The sequence below is a fragment of the Seriola lalandi genome, unplaced genomic scaffold (genome assembly GCF_002814215.2).
Source record: "Seriola lalandi dorsalis isolate HSWRI2012SDOR001 ecotype SW California unplaced genomic scaffold, Sedor1 jcf7180002054678, whole genome shotgun sequence".
Lineage (NCBI taxonomy): Eukaryota > Metazoa > Chordata > Actinopteri > Carangiformes > Carangidae > Seriola > Seriola lalandi.
In genome coordinates this window covers 2,915,186-2,943,185 of record NW_019525231.1, presented here as the reverse complement: position 1 = coordinate 2,943,185, position 28,000 = coordinate 2,915,186, and the positions used below count along the sequence as shown (strand labels likewise).

At 41.6% G+C, this 28,000-nt stretch overlaps 1 protein-coding gene across 2 annotated transcripts; it reads right to left on the bottom strand.

The window, feature by feature from the left end:
• Positions 1–5: 5 nt before the first annotated feature.
• Positions 6–27,997, bottom strand: gnav1 (guanine nucleotide binding protein (G protein) alpha v1). Of its 2 annotated transcripts, none has more exons than XM_023422198.2 (9): positions 27,453–27,995; positions 27,006–27,097; positions 19,064–19,156; positions 18,372–18,532; positions 16,206–16,334; positions 6,579–6,708; positions 6,331–6,402; positions 3,381–3,468; positions 6–1,401 (listed from the first exon to the last, which is right to left on the bottom strand). In XM_023422198.2, the coding sequence occupies exons 1-9, from the start codon at positions 27,580–27,582 to the stop codon at positions 1,211–1,213; spliced, it is 1,086 nt and encodes a 361-aa protein (XP_023277966.1). In that variant the 5' UTR covers positions 27,583–27,995; the 3' UTR covers positions 6–1,210. The 2 variants fall into 2 exon arrangements, with proteins under 2 accessions (XP_023277966.1, XP_023277968.1); XM_023422200.2 differs by having other exon boundaries at positions 1,264–1,401; positions 6,530–6,708; positions 27,453–27,997.
• Positions 27,998–28,000: the final 3 nt, after the last annotated feature.

Sequence of the window (28,000 nt, the reverse complement as noted above, 5' to 3'; positions counted from 1 at the left end):
ATGTAGAAGTTTCATACATATATGAAGCATTTTAATTACACACCAGAAAAATCACTTCATCATAAGGCACTTGGGGGTGTTTTTCACCTCTCTGTCACCTTCAGTATCCATATCAGACATTAGCATATCTTGTTTATTACTGGAGTCAGAGAGGAGCTGGTGTGATCATCACAGTCAGTCGCTCAGGGGAGCCTTCAAAACAGTCAGAGCCCAGTAGAGTTAATGCCACACAAATCACATAGAGGAGGCATCATCCTGCTTGACAAATCAGTGTGTGTGTGTGTGTGTGTGTGTGTGTGTGTGTGTGTGTGTGTGTGTGTGTGTGTGTGTGTCAGATATTGCAGCAATAATCAGGGGAGGTGAAAGTAAGGAAATGAAACACAAGTCAGGAGGCTTCGGGGATGTTTCTTTACATACCCTCCCATTTCCATTATTAAAGTTTCCCAGCGTCATCGCTGACTGGTAAGAGTCAGGGGAACAAAGTGAAGATGCAGATTAAAATGAACGTGTGTGGATGATTTCAGCTGAGGGAGAGTCAACACAAACTAGGGTGCTTTTACAGTGATCACCGGCTCATTAGGAGGGTGTGACGCACAGGATGTGCAAAGCGGAGACACAGTGATGAATGAGCGGAAAACACACGACGGTATGCATGAGTGAACCCTGCGCCAAGGAAGTAACGGACAAACAGTAAATTGTCACCACCTCTGTGTCCTGCGCCCGCCCACACACACACACACACACACACACACACACACACACACACACACACACACACACACACACAAGAAGAGACAGGGAAATAAATGGCACTATATATCAAGTCTTCAGAAAACGTCATTGTTCATTGTCTGATTTCATTGTACAGTACAAAAATATAAATGCCCATTACTCTTGACAGAAGTCAACGTTTCAGGGCTCAACCCCAAAACAAAGGATTGGCTGAGAGGTCCTCTTCCTTTAATGCGTTTTTCAAAGCTACATGAAATCAAGCATCAGAGAGGATGAAATGCAACAAAGAGCATCAGAGTTCCCAGGCTGCACCTTAAGAGAGAAAACAGACAGTTCACTTGGATTAGATGATCTCCATGTTGTGTTCAATGCCTATTGTTTTTTTTGTTTTTTTGCTGTGTTAGTCTTTTAAAATGACACATCCAAAGACCGGCAGGACTGACTGTCCAGTGACATCTCAGTTTTCTGTGACTGGCAGTCACAGAAGTGACACTGCCTCCAGGTTCTCTTTGATTATCGTGTCCATAACCACCTGGAAGACGACCTGGATGTTGGAGGTGTCGGTCGCCGTGGTGAAGTGGTGGTAGATGAGTTTGCTGGGCATGGTGTTGAGGGAAACAAAAGTGGCGGCAATGAAACGGGCGGCCGAATCCACGTCACAGTCTGCACCTGGAAGAGAGAGGAGGGGAGGAATCAGACTTCAGAGTGAAACATCTGCCTCCTGAGCAGTGTCTCTAAGATGTGATCAGTCGATCACACTAAACTGAACAGATAGAAATTATGATTTGACGAGCTACGACAGACGCAGGACATGAATCACACCAACCTGAGTCAGTTCTAACCCCCGAACACCGAGAGATGTGACTGAGAGTTCATGAAAACTAGTTACTTTAATCAGTGGTTGAAGATGTACGCAGATCTTTATTATTCAGACTTAAAAGCATCAATACATTGATGTCAATGAGCTCCATTACAAGTAAAAGTCCTGCATTCAAAGTCTTACAGAAGTAAAACTACAAAGGTATCATCAGTGAAATGTACTTGTACTTGTTCTGCGGCTTATATTATTTTAATGTGACATTATTACATTGTTAATATTGATTGTGTAACCAGCGTTTTACTGTTGTATCTTGAGGTAGAGCTACACTGTATTCACTGGTTTCCAATCTGGGGCTCAAGTCTCTCAAAGGGTCACAAGATGAATCTGAGCGGTTGTATAAGAAAAAAAAAAGAAACAAAACACAAATCTGCTTTAATTTTTCTGACATTTTCTCTAGTCTTTGTTTTATGTTGGATAATTTCAACAGTTATTTAAATGAACCATGGACATCAACTTGACTGATTTCTTTTGTAACAAGCCAATAAAGTTGGGAGCTACTGCAAAGTGAAGTACTGCAGAACAGAAGAACAAGCCTACCCATTAACAGATCATCTTTAGGTAATTAATAGTTTTATATAACATCCAGTTTAAGATGAACTCAAACAAACACACTTGGAGTGTCGTGGGCTGGTGTTGGTGAAGGGGCACACGAGCTCTTGTGATGGGGCTGTTGGGGTACATCAGACACGAAAGGTCGGGAGCCACTGTATGATGACGAGTCATCACATCTGAGGTCAGTGTGAAATGGACGCTTGCTCTGCTGGCTGACCCCAATCCCAAGAGTTTTAGCATTTATATTGACATTTGCATGAGAGCAGAGAGGACGCAGCTCCTGTTGAGCCCACTGAGACGTGGGGAGCGAAATGCTGAGCAGAGTGGATACAACAAACATCAGTGTGTGTCAATGTGTGTGTGTCTGCCTGTATGGGAGACTAATTATCAGTCTGCTTAACGTGGGCACACTGGTCCTTCCTTTTGATACATTTTGTATGTATTTATACTTTAGCTTCATAACATTATATGGACATTATATATAAACATTCACATCTTTAACAAAGACATTTTACATAAATATCCCTAAATAAATGATGAAAAATCTTTCTTTTACATAATTAATTTATTTTTCATGTTTCAAAACAGGCTACAGTGTAATTAACATTCACGATGCTCGGTGCAAATTGTTCCTCATGTTTAAGGAAAGACCATCCGTTGATGTTTGGTGAATTACGAACATTAATTCAAGAAAAACTATTTAAGCATTGACACCGTGTGCAGTTACGTACGCCTTTTACTAAAATGTCCTCTGACCAGGACGATTATATAGAAGTGGAGCTGGCAGAGGTTCCTTGTTTACAATACACACTCCCTGGCCACTTTATTAACTACACATGTACAATTTAATGCAGTTTAATACAATAGATTTTACATTTTGCATACAGAATGTAAGTGTTGCACTGGACTGAATCATACTGAAATGTGTTTCTTATTATTCTTCCCTCCTCATGTTTTCACATGGGGTGGGCAAAACATTAGACACACCTACAAGCTCAATAATAAACATAGTTAAATAAATACCTCTCTGACAGCGTTCTTAAAAACTGAACATGATTCTTTTAAAAAAGTAAGAGTAAAATTTATGGCTGAGCTGCTGTATTGGATGTTACAGGTGTACCTAATAAAGTGGCAGCTGAGTGTAATTTTACATGGTATCTTGTAAGTCCATATATGTGTATGACAGTATAAATAAGATAACTAACATCAGTCCTACCTTTAAACTGTGGCAGGTATAACCGCAGATGTCGTCCAGAGTGTAAAATCTTGTCTTGAAAAAGGTCTATCTTGTTCATGAATAAAATCTGCAATAAGAACACACACACACACACACACACACACACACACACACACACACACACACACACACACACACACACACACACACAATCAGCTGAGAGCAGAAGAAGCTCATCACAAATCAAAGGCCTCCTCTCCAGTGGAAAAAGAAAAATCAATTTGAAAGATCATGAGAAAAAGAAAATGTTGATTTGATTTGGTGACTATCACCTGTAGCGCTGTAATAAGTAACAAAATGAAACCAATAAATCAGCTTCAAACATTGTAGTCACATTTATCGTCACTTTACAGATATATCTATATAAAATGCGAAAATCAATAGATGTCTTTATACCGGAATGGGGCAATGATGGCAGATCAATGACCTCGCTCCATGCATCAGTGTGCAATCAATTCCTCATGTAGTCTCCCAGCGAAAGAGATCAGCAAACTCAGCTGCTACTTTAATAAGTGTCTGCATTTCTGCCGTTTCGTTTTCACTGCCTCTGAACTCAACTTCTGCTCGGCCGCCGCCACATTTCACAGGTACCTTTGGCTTTGTAGTCGACCAATTAAAACTACGATCAAGTTCTCTCTTCCCTGGCTGGTTTGATCACAAAAATAAACACACAAGCCCCGATCATAACGAGGGAGGGATGAGATATAGCAGATTATCAATGAGCAGGACACAGAGCAGTGCCTTGGTGTGTAATTACCACTGACCAGCCACAGTAAAGAGTTAATTGAGGTGGAGGTTACAAATTTCCCTCCCACGTTAAAAAAGGTATCATTAAACACTCTTGTTTAATGAGCCTGTTAGCTACGTTAACGTGCAGGCCCACACACGTCCCTGCACAATAAACACGTCACACACAGACATTTAATTGCCCATTTGGCTCCAATGAAGCCTTAAATAAAATTTTTATGGTAAAATATAGAACAAAATACTAAAAGAGATGCTTTGGTGCACATCTGAGACTCTGAACATGTACAAACTGTAAATGACTGACCCCCACGACCTCAATAAATCCAAACCGCCGCACTGAGTTTTCTTCCTGTCTGACAAATGTTGAAAACAGCGTCACAGTGAAAGAGCAAAAAAAAAAAAAACTCTGCCGAGCCGATGGCAGCTGACACTCGCGTCAACATGCAGTGACTTGTGTTTTAAGTGGGCTTTAAATGCGAGTTAAGTGGAATAAATTGAACAAGCTCGTTACACGGTTGTTTTAATGTGATCATTTACCGGAAGCAGGGACTGGAAAAACACAGCGAGGGGAAAATGTCACCTCGCCAGAGCTCACTCTAATTACAACTCGCTGTTTAATTACGAGTGACAGAGGACTCAGAGACAAAGGGCCGAGGCTGCGTGTGTGTGTATGTGTGGCTGTCTGTGTGTGTGTGAGTGTGTGTGTGTGTGTGTGGCTGTGTGTGTGTGTGGCTGTCTGTGTGTGTGTGTGTGTGTGTGTGTGTGTGTGTGTGGCTGTCTGTGTGTGTGTGTGTGTGTGTGGAAACAGCATTAGTGTTATTTTTGTTTCATGGTGTCATCGAGAACAAATGGAGGGCTACAAAGACACTATGCTCGTGTCTCCTCCATCAGCTCCGTTCACAACTGAACTGTCAGACTGAACTGTGGTTCCCGCCCTCTTTGGCTGGACACTGTCTCGATCTTTTTGTGTTGTGACGTTTAAAACAAAGCTTTAGATATTTGCCAGTCCACATCTCAAGATGAGGAGTGTAACAATTAAACTAAAGCAGGATTCTCCACTGAGCGCTAACTTCTAAATGTTTTAACCCTGTAAAATCTGTGACTCTGTAGAGATGTGGTTCTTAACATGGGCAACCCACTGTGGCATATACGCTTACAGTAATATGCAAATTGGGGATCTGCGTCTTGTGCAAGGGCATTTCAAGATGTGGACTGTACTCATAGCCCAAACTATATGCAACCTGTAAAGTCAACAGAGCTTTGTTTTAAAGGGGAACTAAACTACAGTCTATTTGCAGGTCTTTAGGAGTAATACTGCGTATGTGTATATCTGCAGTTGAGTCTGAAGACTACTAACTACACCTCCACCAACCAGCCAAGTTGCAGGAAATATGGTCACAACCTCTGCTCCCTGAGTTACAGCATTGACTAATGGCCAGAAGTGTTTTTACAGAACATTATGATGTCACAGTGAAGTTGACCTTTGAACATTTGGTTATAAAATCCCATCACTTCATCATTAATCCAATTAATCATTTGAGTTAAATTGTGTCATAATTAGAGTATGAATCCATGAGTTATGGACAAAAATGTGTTTTGTGAGGTCACAGTGACCTTTGACCACCAAAATCTAATCAGTTCATCTTTGAGTCCAAGTGAAAATTTTGTGCCGAATGTGAAGTGAACTGTGAATTCCCTCAAGGTGTTACTGCGATATCTCGTTCATGAGGATGGGACCTCAAAAAATATACATAAACACGACCTCTGACCCCGACTGTGATGGCGCGGAGGCATAAAAACCTGGGGCGTGGAGTTAAAGAGAAGTGAGCTCACCAGACCTCTGTCCGACAATGTTACAGGAGCGCAGTGCTAAGCTGGTGGAGTTCTTGGAGCCACTGCCTTCGAAGGTACGTTAAACAAACTCGTATGACTTTGTTGCTGTTTCACAAAATATCAACCAGATGAGATTAAAAAAGGGCATAAACGGAAACACACATAGACACATGTACAAAACTGTAGCACTTTCACGATATATTTCTGATTCCTCCATTGACAAAGACCTCCGTGAAGCAGCTTATCTTTGAACTAACCATCTCTTTGTTCTATGTTCTTTGTGCTGTCGGGATCCAGTTTGTTTTACTACTTGTGTCTTGAGGAAGTGTGTGACTGATGAATTTCTCACCATGGACGTGCTGCGGAAGAAGACGTTGTTGCAGATGGAGGAGAAGAGCTTCATGCTCTCTTGCAGACGATTCTGCAGAGAGAAGACAATAACACCGTCAGACAGCTGCAGAGGTGCAGAGGACACACTTTGCCACTTTTAAAACTTCTGCTATGAGGACAAACTCTTGGGTGAGACTGAACGAGTGTTCTCTGGTTACTTTGAGGGGAGAGCGGGAACATTTGTGAGGCAGTGAGTGCAGCTTGTACCATGGAGGGGTCCTCCACCAGGGTCATGTCGTAACCGCTGAGCGACACCACGAACAGCACCGCCCTGACATCCTCGAAACAACTAATCCACTTCCTCCGCTCAGTTCTCTGGCCTCCAACATCGTACATCCTACACACAGAGATGGAGACAACAAGAGTGATGACTAAGTGTCCACAGACGGAGGAAACATGGACAAGAGATGAACTGAGCTGAAAGGGGGCAAGTCAGAGAAGTGCAGAGAAAGGGAGACGCAAATGAACAAAAACATAAGAAAATGAAAACATCTAAGCATAAAGACAAGCAGAGCTCCTTGCTTTTGTTGAGAGTGTTTCACATCAGTTCTCCATTGGTGCATTCACCTGTTTAGTTACATCTTTTTCTAATTTAAAGCAGCATCAGTTGATCTGTTTGGCTGTGGAGCAGTGGAACAGGCTCTAATCACAACGAGCACTTATTATCGTCACCTTATAAAGTCGATACGACATTAACATTCATTTGGAATCTGACCCCCTCTCTAATGCAAGTCCAATACTCAGGGTCTTTAAGTTATGACTGTTTACCCACTAAATGCTCTTCTATGTACGCTTCGACACGCAGACTGGAGGAGCCAGGGATCGAACTACCGACCTTCTAAATGGTAGATGACCGCTCTACCTCCTGGGTTCAGGTTTGCTGCTTGTGTGGTGTGTTTTTTTTTTTTTTTTTTTTACTATGCTCGTGGCCTGTATAATAAATGTGACTTTTGTTGCTAGTAAAAATGGTTATTGTATTGGAAGTTCACTGGTGTTGTGAGCATGCACAGTCTGTGATTGGCATCTCTATTCCTCTCCTATTTCTTATACAACACAACGTACACCTTTAGTTTTCTTATGAGTGTAGTATGTGGAGTTTGACGTGTTATAGCAAAAAAATCTCGGGTGTAATTGTGAACAATGGCTGCATCCCATTTGCTGCATCACTGGCATGTGTTATTGATACAACTGAATGGAAAATTACTGATTACACTTGAAAATGTCTATTGAACATGAGCTCCACAGAGCTCAGAAGATGGACCCTATTGGAAACATTATTACAGAATAAATATAGACGAAAACCAGCCTGTGTAGAAAACGTGTTTTCAGATGTGGAAATTCAAACTAAAATCAAAAAGATATGTGTAGAGCAATAATAGTGTAATACTGGGCCCAGGTGGCCCTGATTTATCTGGTCAAAACACTCCAATCAGAGACGTTCAGGATGGTGAAGAGCTGGCAGCAGAGTTATGGAGAGTAGACACACACACACACACACACACACACACACACACACACACACACACACACACACACACAAAGAGCAGCAAGTGTCACACCACAGACTAGCTGCTTTTCAGATGTTGAGTATCAAGTCATTTCTTGAAGTAATTTTGTCCACGTGCTCTTAAATATTAATGTTAGCCAATATCTGACCTTCCTTTGCTACTGAACTAACAAGACACTAGAGACATTTCCTGCTGCTCCATCTTCTACTACAATATTATTATGCATAACAATATCTTAATCCCGAACTCTGCTGTCGGCTGGATGATGTAAAATTGTAAAAGAAATCGTCCCCTGTGCATTAACATACTAATCAGGGGCGAAAGTTTGTTTACTTATCCTTCATCAGACAGTGAACCAACACTTTAGTGCGCGCGCGCGTGCGTGCGTGCGTGCGTGCGTGTGTGTGTGTGTGTGTGTGTGTGTGTGTGTGTGTGTGTGTGTGTGTGGGTGTGATTGACATGTTCTTTGTCAGGATTCAATTTCCAGTGGAAAAATGTAAGGCTGTGCTTTCTCTGTGTTCATGACCTTCCATACTGATGGTATAGCTCACTGTAGTACTGAGGGGTAACTATAATCAATGACAGATGGTATTGGTCTTGGATAAGGTCAGATATTCCTCCAATATGCGATTTGCAAACACATACACACACACACAGAGGACCTGGTTTCCTTTTTTTCAATTGTCACGAGACAATCACAACACGGCAGCACAAAGGTCAATGTTCTCCAAGAGGACGCAACAGGAATAAGAGCCGAGAAACACAGAGAGACACAGATCAGTCAGTCCAATTTCGCCCATTTTCAAAGCCAGATGTGTCATCTCCCACCTTCCATTTGAGCATCCATCGAGCTAATGCAGCTCTGTATTGAGAGGAGAAACGAACATGTGGAAACACAGACGCACACAGATGGAAACAAACAGCGAAGGCACTGCAACGTAAAGATGAGATAAGATTTCCAGAGGAAATCTTCCATGGAAATTGAAGCCTGTCACAGAACATGTCAGTGAAGCAGCTGCTTCATTACACAAACACATGTGCACAACATCACTCTAATAACACACACACACACACACACTGACTGGTTACAGGTGTGCTGCCTGCTTTGCAAGTGCACACGAACACAGATACAGTGACCAGAGCCCCTCCCTTGAGTGTTAGCTCTCATAACATATTCATTAAGTTGTGTGTCCAGTAACCCGCCGTCAAATGTTCAAACCTGAGAAACTGACAAAAGAAACAGTGAATAAACCAGACACCTTATTTCTTTCAGACAGAGGAAGGCAGAGATGTGTAGTCAACTTGAGTCAAACTCAACAGTGACAAGTTTCAAGGCAGAACTCTGTGAGCGTTTACCTGAGCTCGGCAGTGTTTTGAGTTGATTCAATACGTCCAGAGACACATTTGGACTGGATTTTTTAAACTTACTTTCAGTGGCACCTGCTTTGTTTTGCTTAGGATTCACAATCGGCCGACATTTCATTCAGTGTGTTGCCATCACAAGTCCACCAGGCATATCATTAACCATCTTTGTTTAACTACCATCTTCACACAGGTGCAAAGGTTTGTACAAACTCCAGGAGAGATGTGCTTCAAAGCTCGGACAGAGCTCATTTGTTACTCAGAAGTGAGTGGAGCGATGGGGGGAAAGGTCGGGTTTAGTATTCAGCTACACTGCAGGCTGAGTTTTTGTTGTTTATTTGTAGACCTGAAAATGATTCTATATTAAAATTACATTTCAGTTATCACTGCATTGGTTTGGTATCACATTGTGACAAAGCAGTAACTTCATTCTCTTTGGAATAACAAAAAGAAGCTAAAGCTAAGCCTTTTTTTAAATAACTGTCTTTCTGACAGGGTGGACACCACTCTGGGCTGAAGACAGGACTGGTCTACAGTCTGTCTATGGTGCGCTTATTGTATTAGATTAAAATAATTGTTCTCCATACAGTCGGCAAACAAAGCTCCACACTCGGAACTCGTCTATAAAAACAAAACTTTCTTTTATACACCACAGCTCATCATCAGTTTACATCATCCTCGCCCCCTCCACACCTGCTGCGCCTGCCGCGTGATGTTCACCCTCATCTGCGGTGTTGCAATTCTAATTATCATAATTATCAGAGCAGTGTGTAATGATGCAGGAAAAGACCCAGATCCTTATTACATAGAGAGGTCAAAGGTCAAACAGGACGTTTGTATGCAAACTAGGCCGTGTCTGGGTTTAAAGTTGTGAGAGTGTATGCTCGCGCGCACACGCAGGAAAGATGGCCGCTTTAAGACAGACTGCCACCCTTTGCACTGCTGATTAACTGTTGAATAAAGACATAATTCGAACCTGAAGTGTTGTTAATCTATAGAACTGCATTTGTTCCTTTTTTGAAAATCAATGCAATAAAAATATTTTTTTCACGGAGGTAACAGGAGCCTCAACTCCTGAGAGCGTACATGCTCTGAATTGCAGTTTCTGTTTGGATGTGTTTTGAGGATCAGAGAATAAGATTCCTCCTCCTCCTCACATTTATAAACTAGAATTACCACCATGTGATTGTACGGCTCCACCAACCAGCCAAGTTGCAAGAAATGTGGTCACAATCTTCCCTTCCTCAGTTAAAGCGCTGAAAAATGGCCAGAGGTGTTTTTGCAGACCAGTCACTTTGACCATTTGAATATAAATATATTTTATCCTATTAGACATTTGTGTTAATGATTGAATTCATGAATTATGGGCAAAAACGTGTCTTGTGAGGTCACAGTGACCTCGACCTTTGACCACCAAATTCTAATCAGTTCATCCTTTAGTCGAAGTGAATGTTTGTGCCAAATTTGAAGAAATTCCCTCAAGGCGCTACTGAGATATCACGTTCATGAGAGTGAGACAGACGGACGGAAAACATAATGCCTCTGGCCCTGACTGTTGCCGGCGTGGAGGCAGAAAAACTGAGTAACGGACTTTCCAACAGAAAAGGACAAGCGGTGATCAGTCAGAGCCACTTATTCAGTGGGAATTTACAGTTTGTCTCCTTTACTGTCCCACACAGTGAACATACACATGTGTGTATACTGTCCACTAAACACTTAGCACACAACTTCCTGTGCTACATCTACGCCCACATCTGCATCCTTTGAGAACAATTCACAAAACATATTCTTTCTTTCCGTGATTAGAGAGAAAATTGACTGTACTTTTATTTCTGCCCATTAATTATGGAGCAGGGGCTAACAGGCTTGTCTTCACACAAAGACTGGAAACAGAGTAAGACATCTGGCCTGGCTCTGTCCATCACCTCTACAGCTTGCTAATTACAATGCTTTATCTCATCTGTTTAATTTGTACACAAACAAAATGTACAATGTCTTTACAGGTTTTATGTGGTGTAACTATTTCTCGTCTTTATGCAACGCTAAGCTGATCATCCCCCATCTTTGGCTCCATAGTGTACAGACGTGAGAGGTATTGTTCTTTTCACCGCTGTGTTTCCAAATGAGCATGTGTGATGTCTAATTGATCTATTTCTCCCCCGTCCTCCACCTCCTGATCTACACACAGGGGTGGGAGAGCAGGTGGAGGCCGACAGTCGTCTTTTTTGTGCAGCTGGATCGAGACAGACGTCACACCGTCGTACTGAGTGGGATCATTGTGTTTGTATAGGTCGTATTTAATGTGAATTATTTAAATCATGAACATTTGGTCGCTGTTATTATTCAGAGTGTCTCTGACACACAGACGTGACTTAAGTTTGAAGTGAATCACAGGGGAAGTCTTGTACATTGTTAATGCTTTAGTATTTTACTGAGTCTTAACTTGTACATGGTGGATTACTGCGGTACTTTTGGTTTCCAGTAAATGTTTTATCTTGTAACATGAGATGCAGCAAAGAAGAAAACTGATTCATCACAGTGTAAATCCGAAACATTTTTATACTTAGCCTGACGATTTTTTTAAGCTGGATAGCAATTAATTTTCTTTAGCGTTAAAAAATTGGAAAATGATAATTCTAATATTCAGTTTTTTCACAGTTGAAAAATAAAATTTTCAGGTGGACAAACAAGACAACACAGTTTCTAAATTGCATTCTCACTGCATTTTCTTGTTGCTTACTGGCCGACATATCCACCGATCAAAACATCTGAAATAAGCTGATATCAGTTACATGGTCCTTTATTGTTTGAAAAAAAAAAAATTTAATTGATGATTTTCTAACAATTTCCAAGAAGTTTCCCTGAAAATAATTATATATATTGGCACAAATGATAGGGAAAATAGGAATGCCATTTTTAAAAAGCTCTATTTAAACTCTATTCATTATTCACTTTTTAGTAGAAACTTTCTTCTCCATTTATTTTGAATTGTATGCTTGCTTTTTAACATTTTGTGACTGTGCACTCACTAATCACTATCTAGGTTATATTAGCACTTAATTTGAATGAATTAATTGTTCATAATTAATACTAAATAATATAATACACAATAGTTCTTTTAAGAAAATATTTTGGAAACTATACGGAAATCGTGAGGAAATTAGACACCCATAAATGAAAGCACTTCCAAGGTGAAGTGGATGTAGTACGTTGCCTATGTTCTTTTTTAAGCTTATATTCGTGGCATTTTTTGCTTTGACGTGACAGAGGAGACAGACCAAGAGGAGAGCAGTGGGGGAGTTGAGCTGTGTATGATGACATGCAACAAAGGTCCCCTGCCAGAATCACACAGTGTTACAGTTACATGGTATGCATCATAGACCACTATAACACCACCATAATACACAACTTGAAATTTGCAGATTCAGATTCAGATTCGGTGAGAACCATGTAAAAGAGTCAAGGTCAACATAGAGCAATTCTTAAACAATAAAAACAGGAGTGCAGGGCGCAGATGCTGCCACAGATGAGAAGCCTCGAGTACCACCCAACAAGAGAGAACTGAGGGAGATGGTTTCACGTTGTGTTAGCTACGAGTGCAGCCTCAATATTTACAAAATGAGACCAAGCCGGAGCAGAAACCTCCGTTCCCATGTTAGCTGTGCAGTCTCTGCTGCTTTCTAAAAACTATCACACGTGATGCAAAGTTATATTTGTACAACCAAGGCTCTGCAAACAAAAAATTCAGTGCCTCTACTTATAATTAAAGAGAATTATAAGTTCAGTAAAACTACATACTGTCTGTCTGAATAGAGGAGCATGTGCTGTATACCTGCTGTCTCAAATGTCTCAAAATCCCTTTAATATCCTTTTTGTTGCTAAGTTTGAAATAATTACATCATGCTAAGATGTTAAGCTCTTCATCAACTCCTAGGGTTTGATCTTTTCAAGTCACACACATACACACACGATGGTGTGTGTCAATTAACTAAATCCCATTATTTATCTCCTCAAGAATTCAGGCAGATAAGAGCGAGGATGTGTGAGAGTGGGGAGGGTGGGCTCTGTCCTGCAGCACCACCTGAGACTCTGCGCAGACACCATCACCACCAGCTTACCATCACAATGCTTCACAGGAAAAAATATACACACGAACAAAAAAAACAAAAAAAAAAAACAAAAACAAAAAAAAGCAAAAACAATCAGCTTCTGAGTGACTCAACAGTGACGCAAACGGTAAGACTGCGAGGAAAAAGCAGCATTTATCTGCACAGGACAACAGATACGGTTACGATCAAAGGGTTTTTTTTTTTTTCCTGGTGAAACTTTTCCTGGTGTGAAAAGCGTCTGTCGAACCAAGTCAAACAAGTATGTGACATTTAACGCAATAACACACACAAGTCAGCGTCATCCAGAGACGACCAGGAGGCATTTAGATGTGACACAATGCCCCATACTGAAGTCATCTGCTGACAAACTGGCTCTCTCCACGATGTTTATATGGTAAACAGAGATCTTATGAAAAGCTGAGGTAATGCGTTTTATTATTATAATTTCATATGAGATGTAATGTCGAGCAGGGATGAGGGACAGGTTGATATTGTGGTAGGATGATGGAGGAGGTGCTCCTCAGGTAGATATTAAGGCACAAAGGGACAAACTAATCTGATTTTCTGGAATATGATGACAGATTCACTGTCGACAGTCACTAACACACCCATACACAGGAAAAAGGGGATTAAATGTACTGTATCCTGTTAACCCTCTATGGCCCATTACACTTCCAATAAAACCAAACTGTGGAAAATCACCCACGATCCCTCATGCTGCTGTTGTGAGCCAAAAACCATCCTCATCATTTCTTCTTTGACAGGCCACAAATTTTCAAGGTTTAATAAAAAAATGACAGGTTTTGATTGAAATCTTAATCATTTGCTATAAAGTTCATAGGTCATGCTGCTGTTTGCCCACAAGAATCACTTTTATCCATTCCTATAAAAACAATCAGTTTTCACATTAACACTGAAATATCGCGTCACATCTTCTGATTGGATGACTCGAATGTTTAACAGAGATTAAAATGGACCGTCATGGACCAGCCCTGACGTTTCCTCTAGCGCCACCAGACATCGATGTTTGTGGCTCTGACTGACGTGTCTCAACAACTATTTGATGGATTGCCATGAACTCTGGTATAAACATTCACAGTAATAACTTTAGTGATCCCCTGACATTTCGGCTCGCGTCCTAATCGGGTGAAAATGCAAATTTGTCAAATACTTGGGTTTCGTTTTCGGCGCGTAGGTGGTTCACCTGGTCGGGCGTGTACCTTTAAGGCTCAGTCCTACCTGCAGCGGCCATGGGTGTGAATCTGAATCTGACTTGCAGCCTTTTGCTGCATGTCATCCCTCTCTCTCGCCTTGACCTTCCCGTCTCTCTCTCACTGTGGCTGTCAATAAAGGCAAAAAATGCCTAAAAAAAAAAAAATAGCTGCAAAACTAATGACATTCCAGTCCACCTCTGCTGTATTTTGCGTTTTGTGCTCATTAGCAAAAGTTAGCATACTAACAAGTTAAACTGAGGAGGTGAATATGGAGAGCTGCTAAAATGACTGTAGTCTCTTTGTCTTGCTGTATCAATGTAATTAACACCTTCATTTGTTCAGGAATTTAACTAACTTAATTATCCAAAAATATCTTTAAAATAATTACTTCATTAAATGTGAACTGTACTGTAGGTCGTACTGTATCAACATACAGCCATTTTTTGGGCTTTTCATTAGCAGATCAGATATTATCAAATTGTATGCCGTCATTTTATATTAATTTTCTATTCTATTTCATTTTATCACATTTGAATAACAAAAAAAAGAAAAAGAAAACCTTTTTAACTTTTTAAATTCCATCGTTTATGGACAATTTAATCCAGCTGGACTCAGTAAACTACAGCTGACACTTCAACTTACATCGTCTTTCAGTTAAACCACTTCAACCACCTCTCAGCACTTCCACTTGAAGTGACACTTGGACTTCACTTACACTTCATTCAGTGCTTACACTTAAACTGAAGCTTCAACCAGGTCTAGCACTTCAATAACTTTCAATACTTCAGTATTTATATTGTGACTGCCACTGGAACTAAAGGTTTAACCTTTCAGTGATTTACTGCAAATCTTCAGCAGCGAGTTTACATTTCTTGTAAGGTGTTGAGAATACAACTTTAACCAGTGATGCATTTTAAAGGTTTGGTTTTTTCTCATCAAAATGAAGTATTGTTAAGTTATTAGTACCAAAACTCAGATGCTGTTGGTACCAATACTTGATGTAAAATACTTGAACCAATAGCACAGCTGTTGGTTCCGGTATTTTCAGTATTGGTTGTCAACATTCAACTCAAGACTGCTGCGCAAAAGCTGGGCTTCTTTGATGTTGGTTCTCTCTGCATCCGTGTCAGGCTCCAGAGAAATCAAGTACATTAATATCTATCCCCCTGTCATGACCAGCAACGGCTTCAGGAAATGAGTTCAGTCACTGGAAGATGATAAAGTAGGTAGTATTATGTGACAGCGGATCATTGATGAGAGATGAATATGTTCATCTGATATGAGCCTCCTGAGCTCAGATACCTGCCCTCTGCTTCTCCACTGATAAGACTGAGCCACTGATGCTTTTGAATGTGTGTGTGCTGTCAGCAGATGAGTGCAAAGCCAACCGATAGGTGGCATATTGACGTATTGAATAGAGCCGCCCATCTCCATCTCACATCTTGGGCCTATCACTGTCTGGGGCTGTAGACAGAGATAAGAGTGACACAGCTAAAGAAGTGAAATAAGTTGGTACGACAGACGCGCCTGGAGAAGTCAAGTGCAGACATGACTGCAGCTGCTCCAAGTGAGTCAGTGGCTGTGAGCGCCCTTATTGTGCAGCATTATGTCTTAATGAAGAGCAAAGTGAAAGGTGTCTACCTGAAAATGAGGTGGCTGACTTTGAACTGGGTCTCTATCACACCCGTCGTCCTCAGTCGTACTCGCAGAACGTCAGTCTCTGTGGGCACGTAGTCTGGAGACGCGATGCGGGCCATGTTCTCAAAGAAACTAAGAAACGAAGAAGAAGAGGAGGAGGCAGAGAGAAGAAGAGAGAAGGAAGGGTGCAAAAAAGGTGAAAGACAAGGTGAAAAAGAAAGAGAAAAGAATGATAAATGTAATAACCTGCAGACAAATTTGACATCAAAAAGGGAATAAAATCAGGTATCAGTTATGGATGTGTAGGCTCGTGCAGGCTCCTGGCTCGTGCCAGTTGGCGGGTAGAGTGTGCAGTGATAAGACTGGAGGCCCAGGGGGCGCAGCAGCTCATCGCAATGAATATTCACTCTGTGGTTTACCATAATAACACACTGAGGCTAAGCTTTCAAACACAGATTAGCTATTAACACAGCTAGTGTAATCAACTGTATCATGTGTGTGTGCACGGTGAGATGTGCTCTTTTTCTAAACACACACACACACACACACACACACACACACACTGACATCTACACTTACCTGAACTGCCTGTGACATTCTCAACTAGTCATCCCGAATCAGTTTCTTAGACAGCAACACACATCCTGCTGCTTAAAAAACCCACTGCCTGCCGGACGCTGGGAAGTGCAGACAACATGCGAGCGTGTGTGTTTATTTCTTTTTGTACTTCTGTCTTTGTGAGGACCAGTCTGAGTTTTAGAGACAGGGGTCGTTTTGTTAAGGTAGTAAATTTGGACCAGTCTGCAATTCTTCAGAAGTCTGTATTAATTGATTTTTGGGCGCGTGGGGGGGCAGCAGAGAAACTGTCAACTGAACAGTGGCAATGATTATAATCGCTCATTTGGATTCATCTTTGTGGCCACCTGATAAATAAGAGTCTTTACATTACACCTAGTCATCTGGTCCATTTTCACATATGAATATTGATTAGATCAACTTTAAGGGTTAAGATTCGGGTTTAGTTCAAGGTTCGGATTAGGTTTAGATTTTCAGTTTATTTCATTTTTGTAGTTTTGCTCATCTTTTCTATCAGTTATCGTAATATTGTAGTAAAAGTAATTGCTGAAGATATGGGAACACATTAACATTGTATCCAAGACAAGCCAGATTATCTCAACAGTTTTATTTTGCAGAAAAATCAAGTCAGCACACTTCAAACTGTATCTTACAATTACACTATATAACGTAAGTAAAATAATATAATTTAACCTTCTAGACTTCACTTTAAGTTTGACTTACCTGTGGATTTGTTCAAAACTTGTCTGTTGATCTGAACACCTGTTTTCTTCCCCCATCTGACTTCTCTTTACCACGTTCCCAGATCTCAGCAACCGACTTGGCCAATACAACCTTGTTATTACTGATAATAATGATGGCTAAACTACAAAAGATAAGTTGTACTAATCCAGAATTCCCTTTAAGGTTAAGGTAAGAGTGTAGAGAATACATTATGTCAATAATGTCCTCACGGATATAGAAAAACAAACGTGTGTGTGTGTGTCTGAGGAGAGCGGAGGGTGATGGTGATGTACGGTAGTTCTCAGTGGGAACCAGGGGGCCTGTCGGTGTAGATAACCCCACAGCCGAGGCCTCTAGCTGGGGTAGAGGATGAGAACAGACAGCCTCCTGGTGGGTCCCAGCTCTGTCTTCCTCCCGCGTCACACACACCATCCCCTCTGCACTCGTGTCGTATTTTCAGTCTTCATCTCCAACCTCACTTCTTTACTTTCATTACTGTGCCTGCACACCTTTGACTTTTCCTTATATTTGCACATTTTTAAACGTTTTATGTGGGCACATTTATTCACATCTGTACGTTTGAGTATTTTTTTGTGTGCCATTTGTTTGCTTTTATATGCACAAAGCCAAAACCAATACAAAACAAACACATGTATTTCAAAGATGTCATACCCATGTATTTAATAGTTGTGGAGGTACATGTAATTACAATTTACTGTAGTCTGTCTCCCTCCCTCTGTCCTCTCCACTCTCCAGACTCTGATTCCCAGTGACAGCGAGCACACGGCCAAGCATCAGCTGCTAAGTCCAGCTAATTAGACCCCTGCATCTCCTCAGCCCAGCGTGAGTGTGTGCTGCAAGAGTACTCACTACAGCGCTGAGTCATTAAGCTCATACTCGTATCCCCGGGCCGCCGCGGCCCTCACCCCCTGGTCAGTCCACAGACAGGACAGGGCATGGCTCAGGAAAGGAAACAACACCTGTTCTTCATCAAAACACCGCCCACACGACAGGACAGAATGGGCGTGGACCTGTGAGAAGGGACGAAGACGGAAATGTAGATGGATGATCAGGGAGGAGCGGAGGCCAGATGGAAAAAAGGATGTGAGAAAAGTTTATGAGTCTGTCTCCGTTCTCTCTAGACTTGGTAATCAGTATAGATGCACAAATGAATGGATATGCACGCAAACACATGCACATGCACATGCACACTCTGCTGACATTTAATAGAGGAAATACTTTGGTCATCATCTCCCAGCAGATGTACAGAGTGGGTGGATACTGTATTAGCTCTGATACTTTTGACAATGAAGTTCAAATCAAATTGAACATCACAATCAAACCACCCACCTATCGTCTAACTTTCTGCTCTCCGGTCATGCAAACAAACTGTTGCTGTGTGTGTGTGTGTGTGTGTGTGTGTGTGTGTGTGTGTGTGTGTGTGAGATGCATGTGTGTGATGCCATATGAAGCATGCTCAGATGCTTCTCTCTAGTGGTGATGTGGGTGCAGTGCAGGAAAACTAGACAAAGAGTAGACACAGAGACATGCAGATGGACTACCTTGTTCCTGCTGTTAGCCAGGTTGATCCGGAGGACGCCCATGCCATGGAGGACAAACTTCATGGAGGTCAGGAGGTTATCCAGCACTGCAGGCTGCCAAAGGACAAAGTTCAGAGGTTAAGTTCATGAACAGCCATGGCAACAGGACAAAACAAAAATCCAGACATAAACCTGACACCAAAAAGCTTTTATAAACTAGTGTCTGGTCAAAGAATTGACTCACAGAGTCTTTACACTTTCTAATTGTGTTGCACATTGTTGTGTTTGCTTCAGTTTGACTTATGACTGCATCTTCACTAAAACAGTGGTTCTAAAACTTTTTCACATCAAGGACACAAATTAGAGCACAGACCCCCATTTGACAAGATTTTGTCCCAGGGTCTCCTGTCTGATAAGATTTTTGCTTTTAGATGTTTTATTAAAGAAAGTGTTTGAAGCCCATGACCAATAGCCACACATTCTGTCATTGTGTTCCTTATGTATTGAATTATAGTGAAAATAAATGATTCCCCTTTTTGCTTTTGAGAACCAGTGCACTAAAGTATAGTGCAGGTGTTTCAGTTGATTGTTTTCATGCCAAAGACAAGCATGTGACAGGACAAATAAGGAAGACTTTCCAGAAAGAAAAGTTAGACACTTTGCCTTTTTTGTAGTGAGTTAGAGGAGAAGAAAAAAGAAAAGAAAAAAATCTGAGGATTGTCCAGAGGTAACAAAATCTGTCAACTAGCCCCATTAAAGCTCACCGATGAACACATTGTACTTATTATAAAAGATTAATTGTCATAATGACACGTTGTGGTTTTACAGGGGGTATGTGACAGGCTGTCTCTTAAGTGGATGCAATAAACAAGGACTCAAGTAAGTCAGTGGTTTCCGTTGATTTTAATCCTGTGCTGAGATGAATGGAAATTAGTGGCTGTCTGAAGATTTGATACACATTTCATGTTACAAACCATTGGCATATTATCACCTCATAAAGTTGATATGGTGAAAAATGTTGTCAAAAAGTTCCTATTTACACATCCACTTGATGGAGTGACACAGGCCTCTATTTGGAGTCGTGTTTCTGTCCCATCTGACAAATATAAATCCAATATTCACGCTCCTTTTAGCTCTGTTTTTGGCCTCCACCAAAGAAAAATATCTGGTTCTTTAGCTGCTAAATCAGTTATGTTGACAAGCTAGTCGCTAATTTTGTCATTTGGTGCTGGACAGGTAGTGAGTGTACAGTAGGTTTATCTGAGGTTTTTCATCAAAACATCTGCCTGCTACCAAAAACAGCGGTGATGACAGTGGTGAGTCTGGACTAGGGCTGCACGATATGCAAAAAAAAAATCATATTGCGATTATTTTGGCAGATATTGAGATTGCGATATGTGATTGCGATTTCAGTTAGAATGGTTGTTTTAGCATTTAATTTTCACTGAGAACAAAAAATGTTGATGTGATTCTTATTGACTTTTGTACCGAACAATCATGATCCTTCACGTACGGAGACTAGGATGTAGGCCAGGGCATCTCTCTAGCACCACAACACTTATGGTGCCTACAATGCAAAACAATATTGTGACACATTTTACCTTTATCAAAAAAATTGCAGCTCCTGCGATTTGGATATTGCACTTGCCTATATTGCGATTTCAATAATATTTTTATATTATTAATTGATTGATTGTGCAGCCCTAGTCTGGACTAAACATTACGGTTGCAGACTGTAAAACCAAAACAATAAGCTTAAAAAGACTAAAACGTTCAGCTGAGGTGAAGGGACCCGCAGTGTTGGGTTTGTCACTACCAGCAAGCTGGCAGTAATTTAAACTATTATTAACATAAATATATTTATTAGTGCAGCTTTAAGACTAATGAGGTCTATCAACATCACCCATTTATGACATTTGACTTATTGTTGAATCAAAACTAGAAGATGTGAAACAAAGTGTGTGTTTGCATCTATCACACCCCAAGGATCGGCTATCAAGACTACAGAGTGAAAGAGAGTGAAAGCACAGTGTTTATCACATCACGGCTCATAACTCTGTCTTACTGTTCGGAAACCTGGAGACTCAAGTGACTGAGCAGAGTGACTCCTAAAGAGAGCTGGGAGGTGTGTGTGTGTGTGTGTGTGTGTGTGTGTGTCTGTGTGTGTGTGTGTGTCTGTGTGTGTGTGTGTGTGTGTGTTCTCCATCACTCTGCTGCCAGCTAAAGATAAGCTTCACATTCCATCACGATTCTATCACAGTCTGGTTGCTCCTCTCTCTCTCTCTCTCTCTCTCTCTCTGTGTTTCAGTGTCCAGATTGAGATGTGTTGCTCTCCCAGTGAAATGTGTGAGGTGAGATAAATGTGTGAGGTGAGATAAATGTGTGAGGTGACAGGCCTTCATCTTGCGAGCAGAGCTGGGCTCAGGGCTGCCGACACCATGACATTAGGGACAAATTAGTCTCTCTCAGAAGAAGCTTCGCTGACAGCGCTTCATTGATTTGTGTCAGAAATAAGCGGCTCTGTGTGTTTGTCTCCCCCTGCCTGACCATCACTGTCATCACCTCAGATATGCAATTTCATATCGCTCTAAATTTGTTATCTAATAAAAACTCATTCATATTGTCTCAAGAACAATAAATATTGGACCTTTCATAAAAATCACTGAAAGTTGGTGTGATGGAAGTCTTGAGGTTTGAGACGTGCAAATATGACTGAAGACAACAAATCCTTTACTCCCTGGAAAAACTCTGCGTGCAGTATTTATGGCCGAGAGAGGCTTTCAAGTATGAAAAGGTACAAGTCTTTGCGGAGAAGCAGGACATAGCTGAAGAAGAAAAACTTTCACTCCTTCATACTTTTATTTAAAGGTCAAGTCAGTTTCTTCCACTAAAAACTTCATTGGTCTCAAACATGCTATGTCAAAGCAGCTATTAGTAGGTTTTGCTATTGTTACAAAGCCACCATTAGCATTAACAGCTATTTACTTACCAGTCGAGAAGAAACGTTGCAAGTTCAATAACAAACTTAATTTCTTACTCCCAAAGAGCTGTCTCCGGTGGTGGAAAACAACACTTCTGTTGGGCTTCTATTTCTATAACTTCTTTCTTCTACAGAAGTTAGCATGCTAACCAGCTAGCTCCAGTACGGCCGGACCATCTTGTCACATTACGATAGCGAGTCACTGTAGCATCCAACCTCTTTAAATGCAACAGAAGCTGAAGCTCTTGGCAGGATTAGAACGTAAACAGCTGTTAATGTTATCACAAACTTACAAATGGCTTCTTTAATAATGTGTAACTTCTAGCTAAGAACTTGTTCTCACCTTATTAAATTTGTTGTTTTGCAAGTATGAGGGCACAGATTTATTTTTGAAATGGCGATTTAAAGTGTGATTTTTGACCACAAAAGGGGAAGGACTCCTCAGCTTTAAAGGTATCCTGTGGAGTTTTTGACCACTAGTGGAATTATGATGGAAAATTGTTTTTATGAGTGGGTCCCCATTTGTTTGCATGAGGACACACAAGCACACATACAAGCAGGAGAGGCCATGAGGTACACAATCCTAGTGATGTTTTCCCATGTTCCCATGACGGTAATGTGCCGAAAAACACAGCAATGTGTCAGAGAAGCCAGGCAAGAGGAAGAGTGCTAGCTGGTGTAAAAATAAGGGTTTTAACCCCTGTAGGCTTAAAATATTCAAACAATTGGCTTTGAAAATGTTTTATGAGGAAGGAAACACATTCGTCAAGCCTCAAGGGCCACAACGTGTTTTGGTGGGTAGCTGAGTGGTTGTATCCAAGCTTGTTCACTGGAAGTAAGTCTGCAGAATCCTGAATCTTTTAGAGTGTACAATTTTGAGGCTGTCTGCAGTACGGAGGGGCCTTTGAACCTACATTAGAAAGGCTTGTGTAGGCTGCACTTACTGCAACTCTCTATCCAGATTTCCTGTCCCTCTCTGCTGTCTGTTCAAAGGAAAAGCAACAACGTGACAGAAATCTGTATAAAAAGGCTTATGTACCAACTGAACTTGCAGCAAATCTCAGCCCAAAAAGATTTTCTCAAAATAATGAAATATGATTACACAACATTACAAATTATGATCCCAAAAATTACCCTGGAGTTAAACAAACAACTGTGTGCCAATCATCACAACCGCAGTATTTATTGTAGGTCAATTTCTGCCTCCTTCATCTCTCTTCCTCTGCTTCCTACTACTCACATATGATCCAGTGTTTGCACCCTCGTCTCTGTCTTCAGCTAGTTCATTCTTCTTCCTTCCGTCCTTCCCTCCCTCCCTCCACCTTTGTCCTCCTTATCAGTTGTTTCCCAGTCCCTCCCTGTCTGACTCAAGGTGGGAGACAGAGAGCGAGGGTGGAGGTCATGATTAAATAACACCAGACATTTTATATGTGTAGAACAAGTCTTTGCAGCTGTTTCTCAAAGTGACAAACAGTATGTGCAGGAAACTGTAACATTTTTGGAGCAGCTGACCGACCAGCCTGTAGCTGCTTTTACATACAAACCCACTTTCTGCTAAACGGCTACATTAGCCCTAATAAACAAACACTGTGCCCCACACACACACACACACACACACACACACACACACACACACACACACACACACACACACACACACAGTCAAAACATTGTGTCTTTTTACTCCATACTTATCCAGAGAGGTGACGTATAGCTGATAGTGGATTCAGATTACCATAGACACACCTGCAGCCCCAGCAGGCTTGTGTGTGTGTGTGTGTGTGTGTGTGTGTGTGTGTGTGTGTGGGCATGTAATGGTTGCGGATCAGTTTACAAGGAAGTCCAACAGACAAAAATCTCTCACACCTCTCAAACCTTTGTTTGCTGCTGGCTGCTATACTACTACCACCACAATCACCACCATCACAGTTTAAAGTACTGTGGGAACATCGTGGTACACTTTGCATCAGCAGAGATATCACAACTCTCATTACAACAGTGTAATCTCTAAATCCTTCCAGATACACTGAACAATTGTTCTATTGCTTGCTGCCCAGCTTGCTGTTTGGATCGACTCCCTGGGCACAGAAAACTAACAGCCGTTAGCAGTTGTCTTGTGTCGCAGCGTTTGCTACAAAAACACAACAACAAAGAATGTGTCTGAATCGTTGGTGGCCTGACATTCAATCATTAACCAAAAACTGCTCCACTAACAATGGATAACCAAGTATTCATGAGTGTTATTGTAGGTTTGTAGGTTCTGTCGGTTTCTCAGCCTCACAGCTGTTTGGTGATAAAGCTCCCAGATTTATTGAATTTTTGAAGAAAAGTATCCTTGAGACAAATATTCATACAAACACCTGAATCAACAGAGAGATTCCAGGCTGAAAAATATTAATGCAGTTCAAAAATGTTAACCATTGGCACACCAACGTGCGCGCACACACACACACACACACACACACACACACACACACACACAAAGCATCACTTTTGTTGACAGAGAGTTGTGTGTATTGGAAGAGCATGAAGGGAAAAATCTCAGCCCATCAGCCTATCCACAGTAAAAACAACACCACGGCCCGGGGCTGCAAATAAAGGAGGGATGAGACAAAGAGGAGCCCCCTTCCTACTTTTCCTCCCAAGCAGGTCCTGTCATGGTCCTAATGCAATACAAACCTGGCTGGCAGGGCCACAAAGAGCCAGACAGAGAAATAAAGAGATGGGGTTTTCTCACTGTGCCTTCAGGGGACATTTGAGAGGTCGGATAACGTGAAGCAGGGATAACCTGTCCAGTTCAAGGCAGGGTTGAGATCTTTTACTGCAGCACTCGTGTCCACAAATAAGACACTTGTTCAAAAAAGCTAAAGGTAGTCAGACGTCAGAGATAAACACAAATGCATGTGTGTAAAGATATGCACTGAGTGATGTTTGTAAGAGTGTAAGAGTGTGTGTGTGTGTGTGTGTGTGTGTGTGTGTGTGTGTGTGTGTGTGTGTGTGTGTGTGTGTGCAGAAGGGTGTGTCTGCTGTTTGCTGTGGGAGGTTGGGATAGTCAGGGAAGGGATGGGCGGGTTCGTGGGTTAGTGTCATTTTTCCACTTGAAAATAAGGGCGTCACCTGAGAACAAAGGCAAACCCAACTGACAGCAGAGACAACAAAAGAGAGCTGACTACTGGAATTAGACATGTGTTATTGCATGTGTGCATGCTCTTTGTATACCGACTATAGAGCTGTATAAATACTATAAGAGGAGTAGTTTTTTTATATTATTTTTCTGTATGTCCCTACAGTCTATTATAGTGTTGCAGGAAGTATAATGTGTGTCGGTTCACCACCCTGGTCCAGACTGAAACATCTCGACAACCACTGGATTATTCGTCCTGAAATTTGGTTGAGACATTCATGTTCCCCAGAGGATGAATTATAATAACTCCCCTGACTTCATCCAGCACCATCATCAGGTCAAGATTTCAATTTGTCCAATACTTAAGTTCAAGATTAAACACCTACAAACCTAAAGATATTCCCATCAGCCTCAGGTGCACTTTTTTTTTAGAGCTAATTAGCAAATACCAGCATGCTAACGAGCTGGACTAATGCTGCATCGTTTCGTTTACACCATTCAGATATTGGGAGAGATGTTGAGTTAAGTATTGTGGTTCAAACACACAGTCCCACTCTATTCTGATAACGCACAAAATGGACCTGCTGAGGGATTAGCTTTCTTTCACCACGCACAGTCCAATAAACAAAAGAACGATGCCTGCATGTGTTAACGGGACAGCGAACTGCACACAAGGTGACTGTTATGAGACATGAGCGGCAGCAGAGGGAGAGAGGAGTCCAAAGAAGGAGCTGAGGCGTCTTTAATATCTAGGAATGCGTTCAAACATCCCAGCTGCCTGTGCAAACAACTGGGACCTTCATTTGTTCTATCGGTGTGTGAGTGCATAATCCTGGCCAATGAGCATCTGCCAAAGGGCAAAGTTTGACAGTTTTTTGCGTATTTCCAGAACACAGATATTATCTGTGCACAAGGGATGTTCACACACATAAACCATAAACACCAACCCCCCTATGCAAATACAGTTCTTTTATAAATAATGTTAAAGTCATTTCTGGTTCAGTATTGGACCCTTGCTTCAGTTTTATAGTCTCTCTCTGTTGTGTCTAGGTGGGTTCAAACTCAACCATCTTCATTTATGAAGTTTGCACAGTCTGACAGTGGAGACAGAGAATGATGGAGACAGAGACAGATCCTGTCTGTCATCACATACTCATTAATTTTCTGCATAACAGAAACAAGGAAGAGGAAGGGAGAGAAAAAGATGCAGAATAATGAACGAGAAAGATGGGAGTAAAAATATGGTAAGAGGTTAAAGGAGGGGGGTGTGGAGGAGGTTAAGCCTTCAGTAACAACAAGCTGATGAGGGTGAAACTTTTCTGTGTGTGTGTGTGTGCAGCGTTCTCCGTTCTCCCCACCCCATCCCATCCCAACTTCTAGTAGAACAGAGGAATTTGGCTGCGAGTCGCTCACAACACACAGAGAGAGAGAAGAGCAGATGCGAGCCAAACCACTGCATACCAACTTGGATCTGACCCTGGGTATCATGAGAAATCTCAGTCCCCCACAGGAACTAAACATCGCCTCGTTTTCCATCTCATCTCCTGTTCATCTCCATCACTGCCTCCCCATCTTTTATCTCATCTAACTTTCATTTTACAACGCATCACTGTGCCTGCAGCATAAACCGACCTCTTGACTTCTTCTATTGGAATCAGGTTCTTACCTGAAACTAAACTATGACAGTTACCCCAACTAAACAAATGTCACATTGGTCTATTTAAAGCATTTACTAGTTTTTTATTTGATAAAGAAATAACAGGCAGGGTGAAGGAGGCTGTAGTCTGATCAAGTGTGTGTGTGTGTGTGTGTGTGTGTGTGTGTGTGTGTGTGTGTGTGTGTGTGTGTGTGTTTCCAACCTTGAAGCTGGTTAGCTCTTGTTTGGTGAATCCATTACTGTGAATGATCTTCATCTGTTTGACCAGAGTGCTTTTACCGCTCTCCGCTGCACCTGCAGGAGGTTGAAGTTGTTAAATCTGCTTTTTTTTTTTCAAAAAACATGTATTAAAGATAAAACATATTATACTGGCATCTATTCATCTGTGGAGGAGCTTTACCATCCAATCTGCAATGAGTAAAGTTAAACGGTGGTTCCTAAAGAGGATTTGTGACCGTGTCTCCCAAACCTTTCAACTCCCAGTTCCCAGGCAAAATGAGGAATTTTATCATGTCATCCAATAAATAACCAGCTACAGACACTGGTGTTTGGAGGATTTAGATTCATATGTTGTATGATACAAATGCACAGACTCAGGTACAAGATAACAACTCTTGATAAAAGTTTATATCAGGATGGTCAGTCTCACCTAGCAAGAGTATTTTAACCACATTCATCTCCCGTTTGGCGTATTCATACAGGTCTCTGTCTATCTTGGCACTGTGTGTCCTCGCCTTCTTCTCCTCCTCTGTTACTTCGGTACCGAGGCACAGTCCCATCCCGAGCACTCATCTCCTCCCGGGCCCCGGTCAGAGCGGAAAACAAAGACAGGGAGTCCAGACTGGGATCACCCCGAGTTTGTTTCTATAAGCTGCATGCTCCGATCTCTTCTGCTCCTCCTCAGTCGGTTCCTGTGAATCTTACTGAGCAGAAAAGTTCACTCTCAAAAAAAAAAAAAAAAAAAAAGTTCAGGCCATCTCCGAAACATCCTTCAAACTCGCAAAGTCGGAGTCGTGGTGGGCAGCAGTGATTTTACGCATCGCTCCAGGTGTTTCTTCTTACTGTCAGTGGCGGCTTTTAACGCGTGGTAACTTTTAAGCGACTGTGGACAGCAGAGTAAACACACAACTGCTTTGTGAGTGTGCGCCACAGCGGTTCAAACTCTGCTCTGCCGCCTTGGCAAAGACCCCAGTTAAT

Bases quoted from the DNA above. Each gene is read 5' to 3' on its own strand.
- gnav1 (XM_023422198.2), bottom strand. From the start codon at position 27,582: ATGGGACTGTGCCTCGGTACCGAAGTAACAGAGGAGGAGAAGAAGGCG. The intron at 27,098-27,452 runs GTGAGACTGACC...AACCTCCTGCAG, and splicing joins GGTTAAAATACTCTTGCTAG to GTGCAGCGGAGAGCGGTAAA. The intron at 6,709-16,205 runs GTAGACACCTTT...CTCTGTGTGTAG, and splicing joins GTCAGCCACCTCATTTTCAG to GATGTACGATGTTGGAGGCC.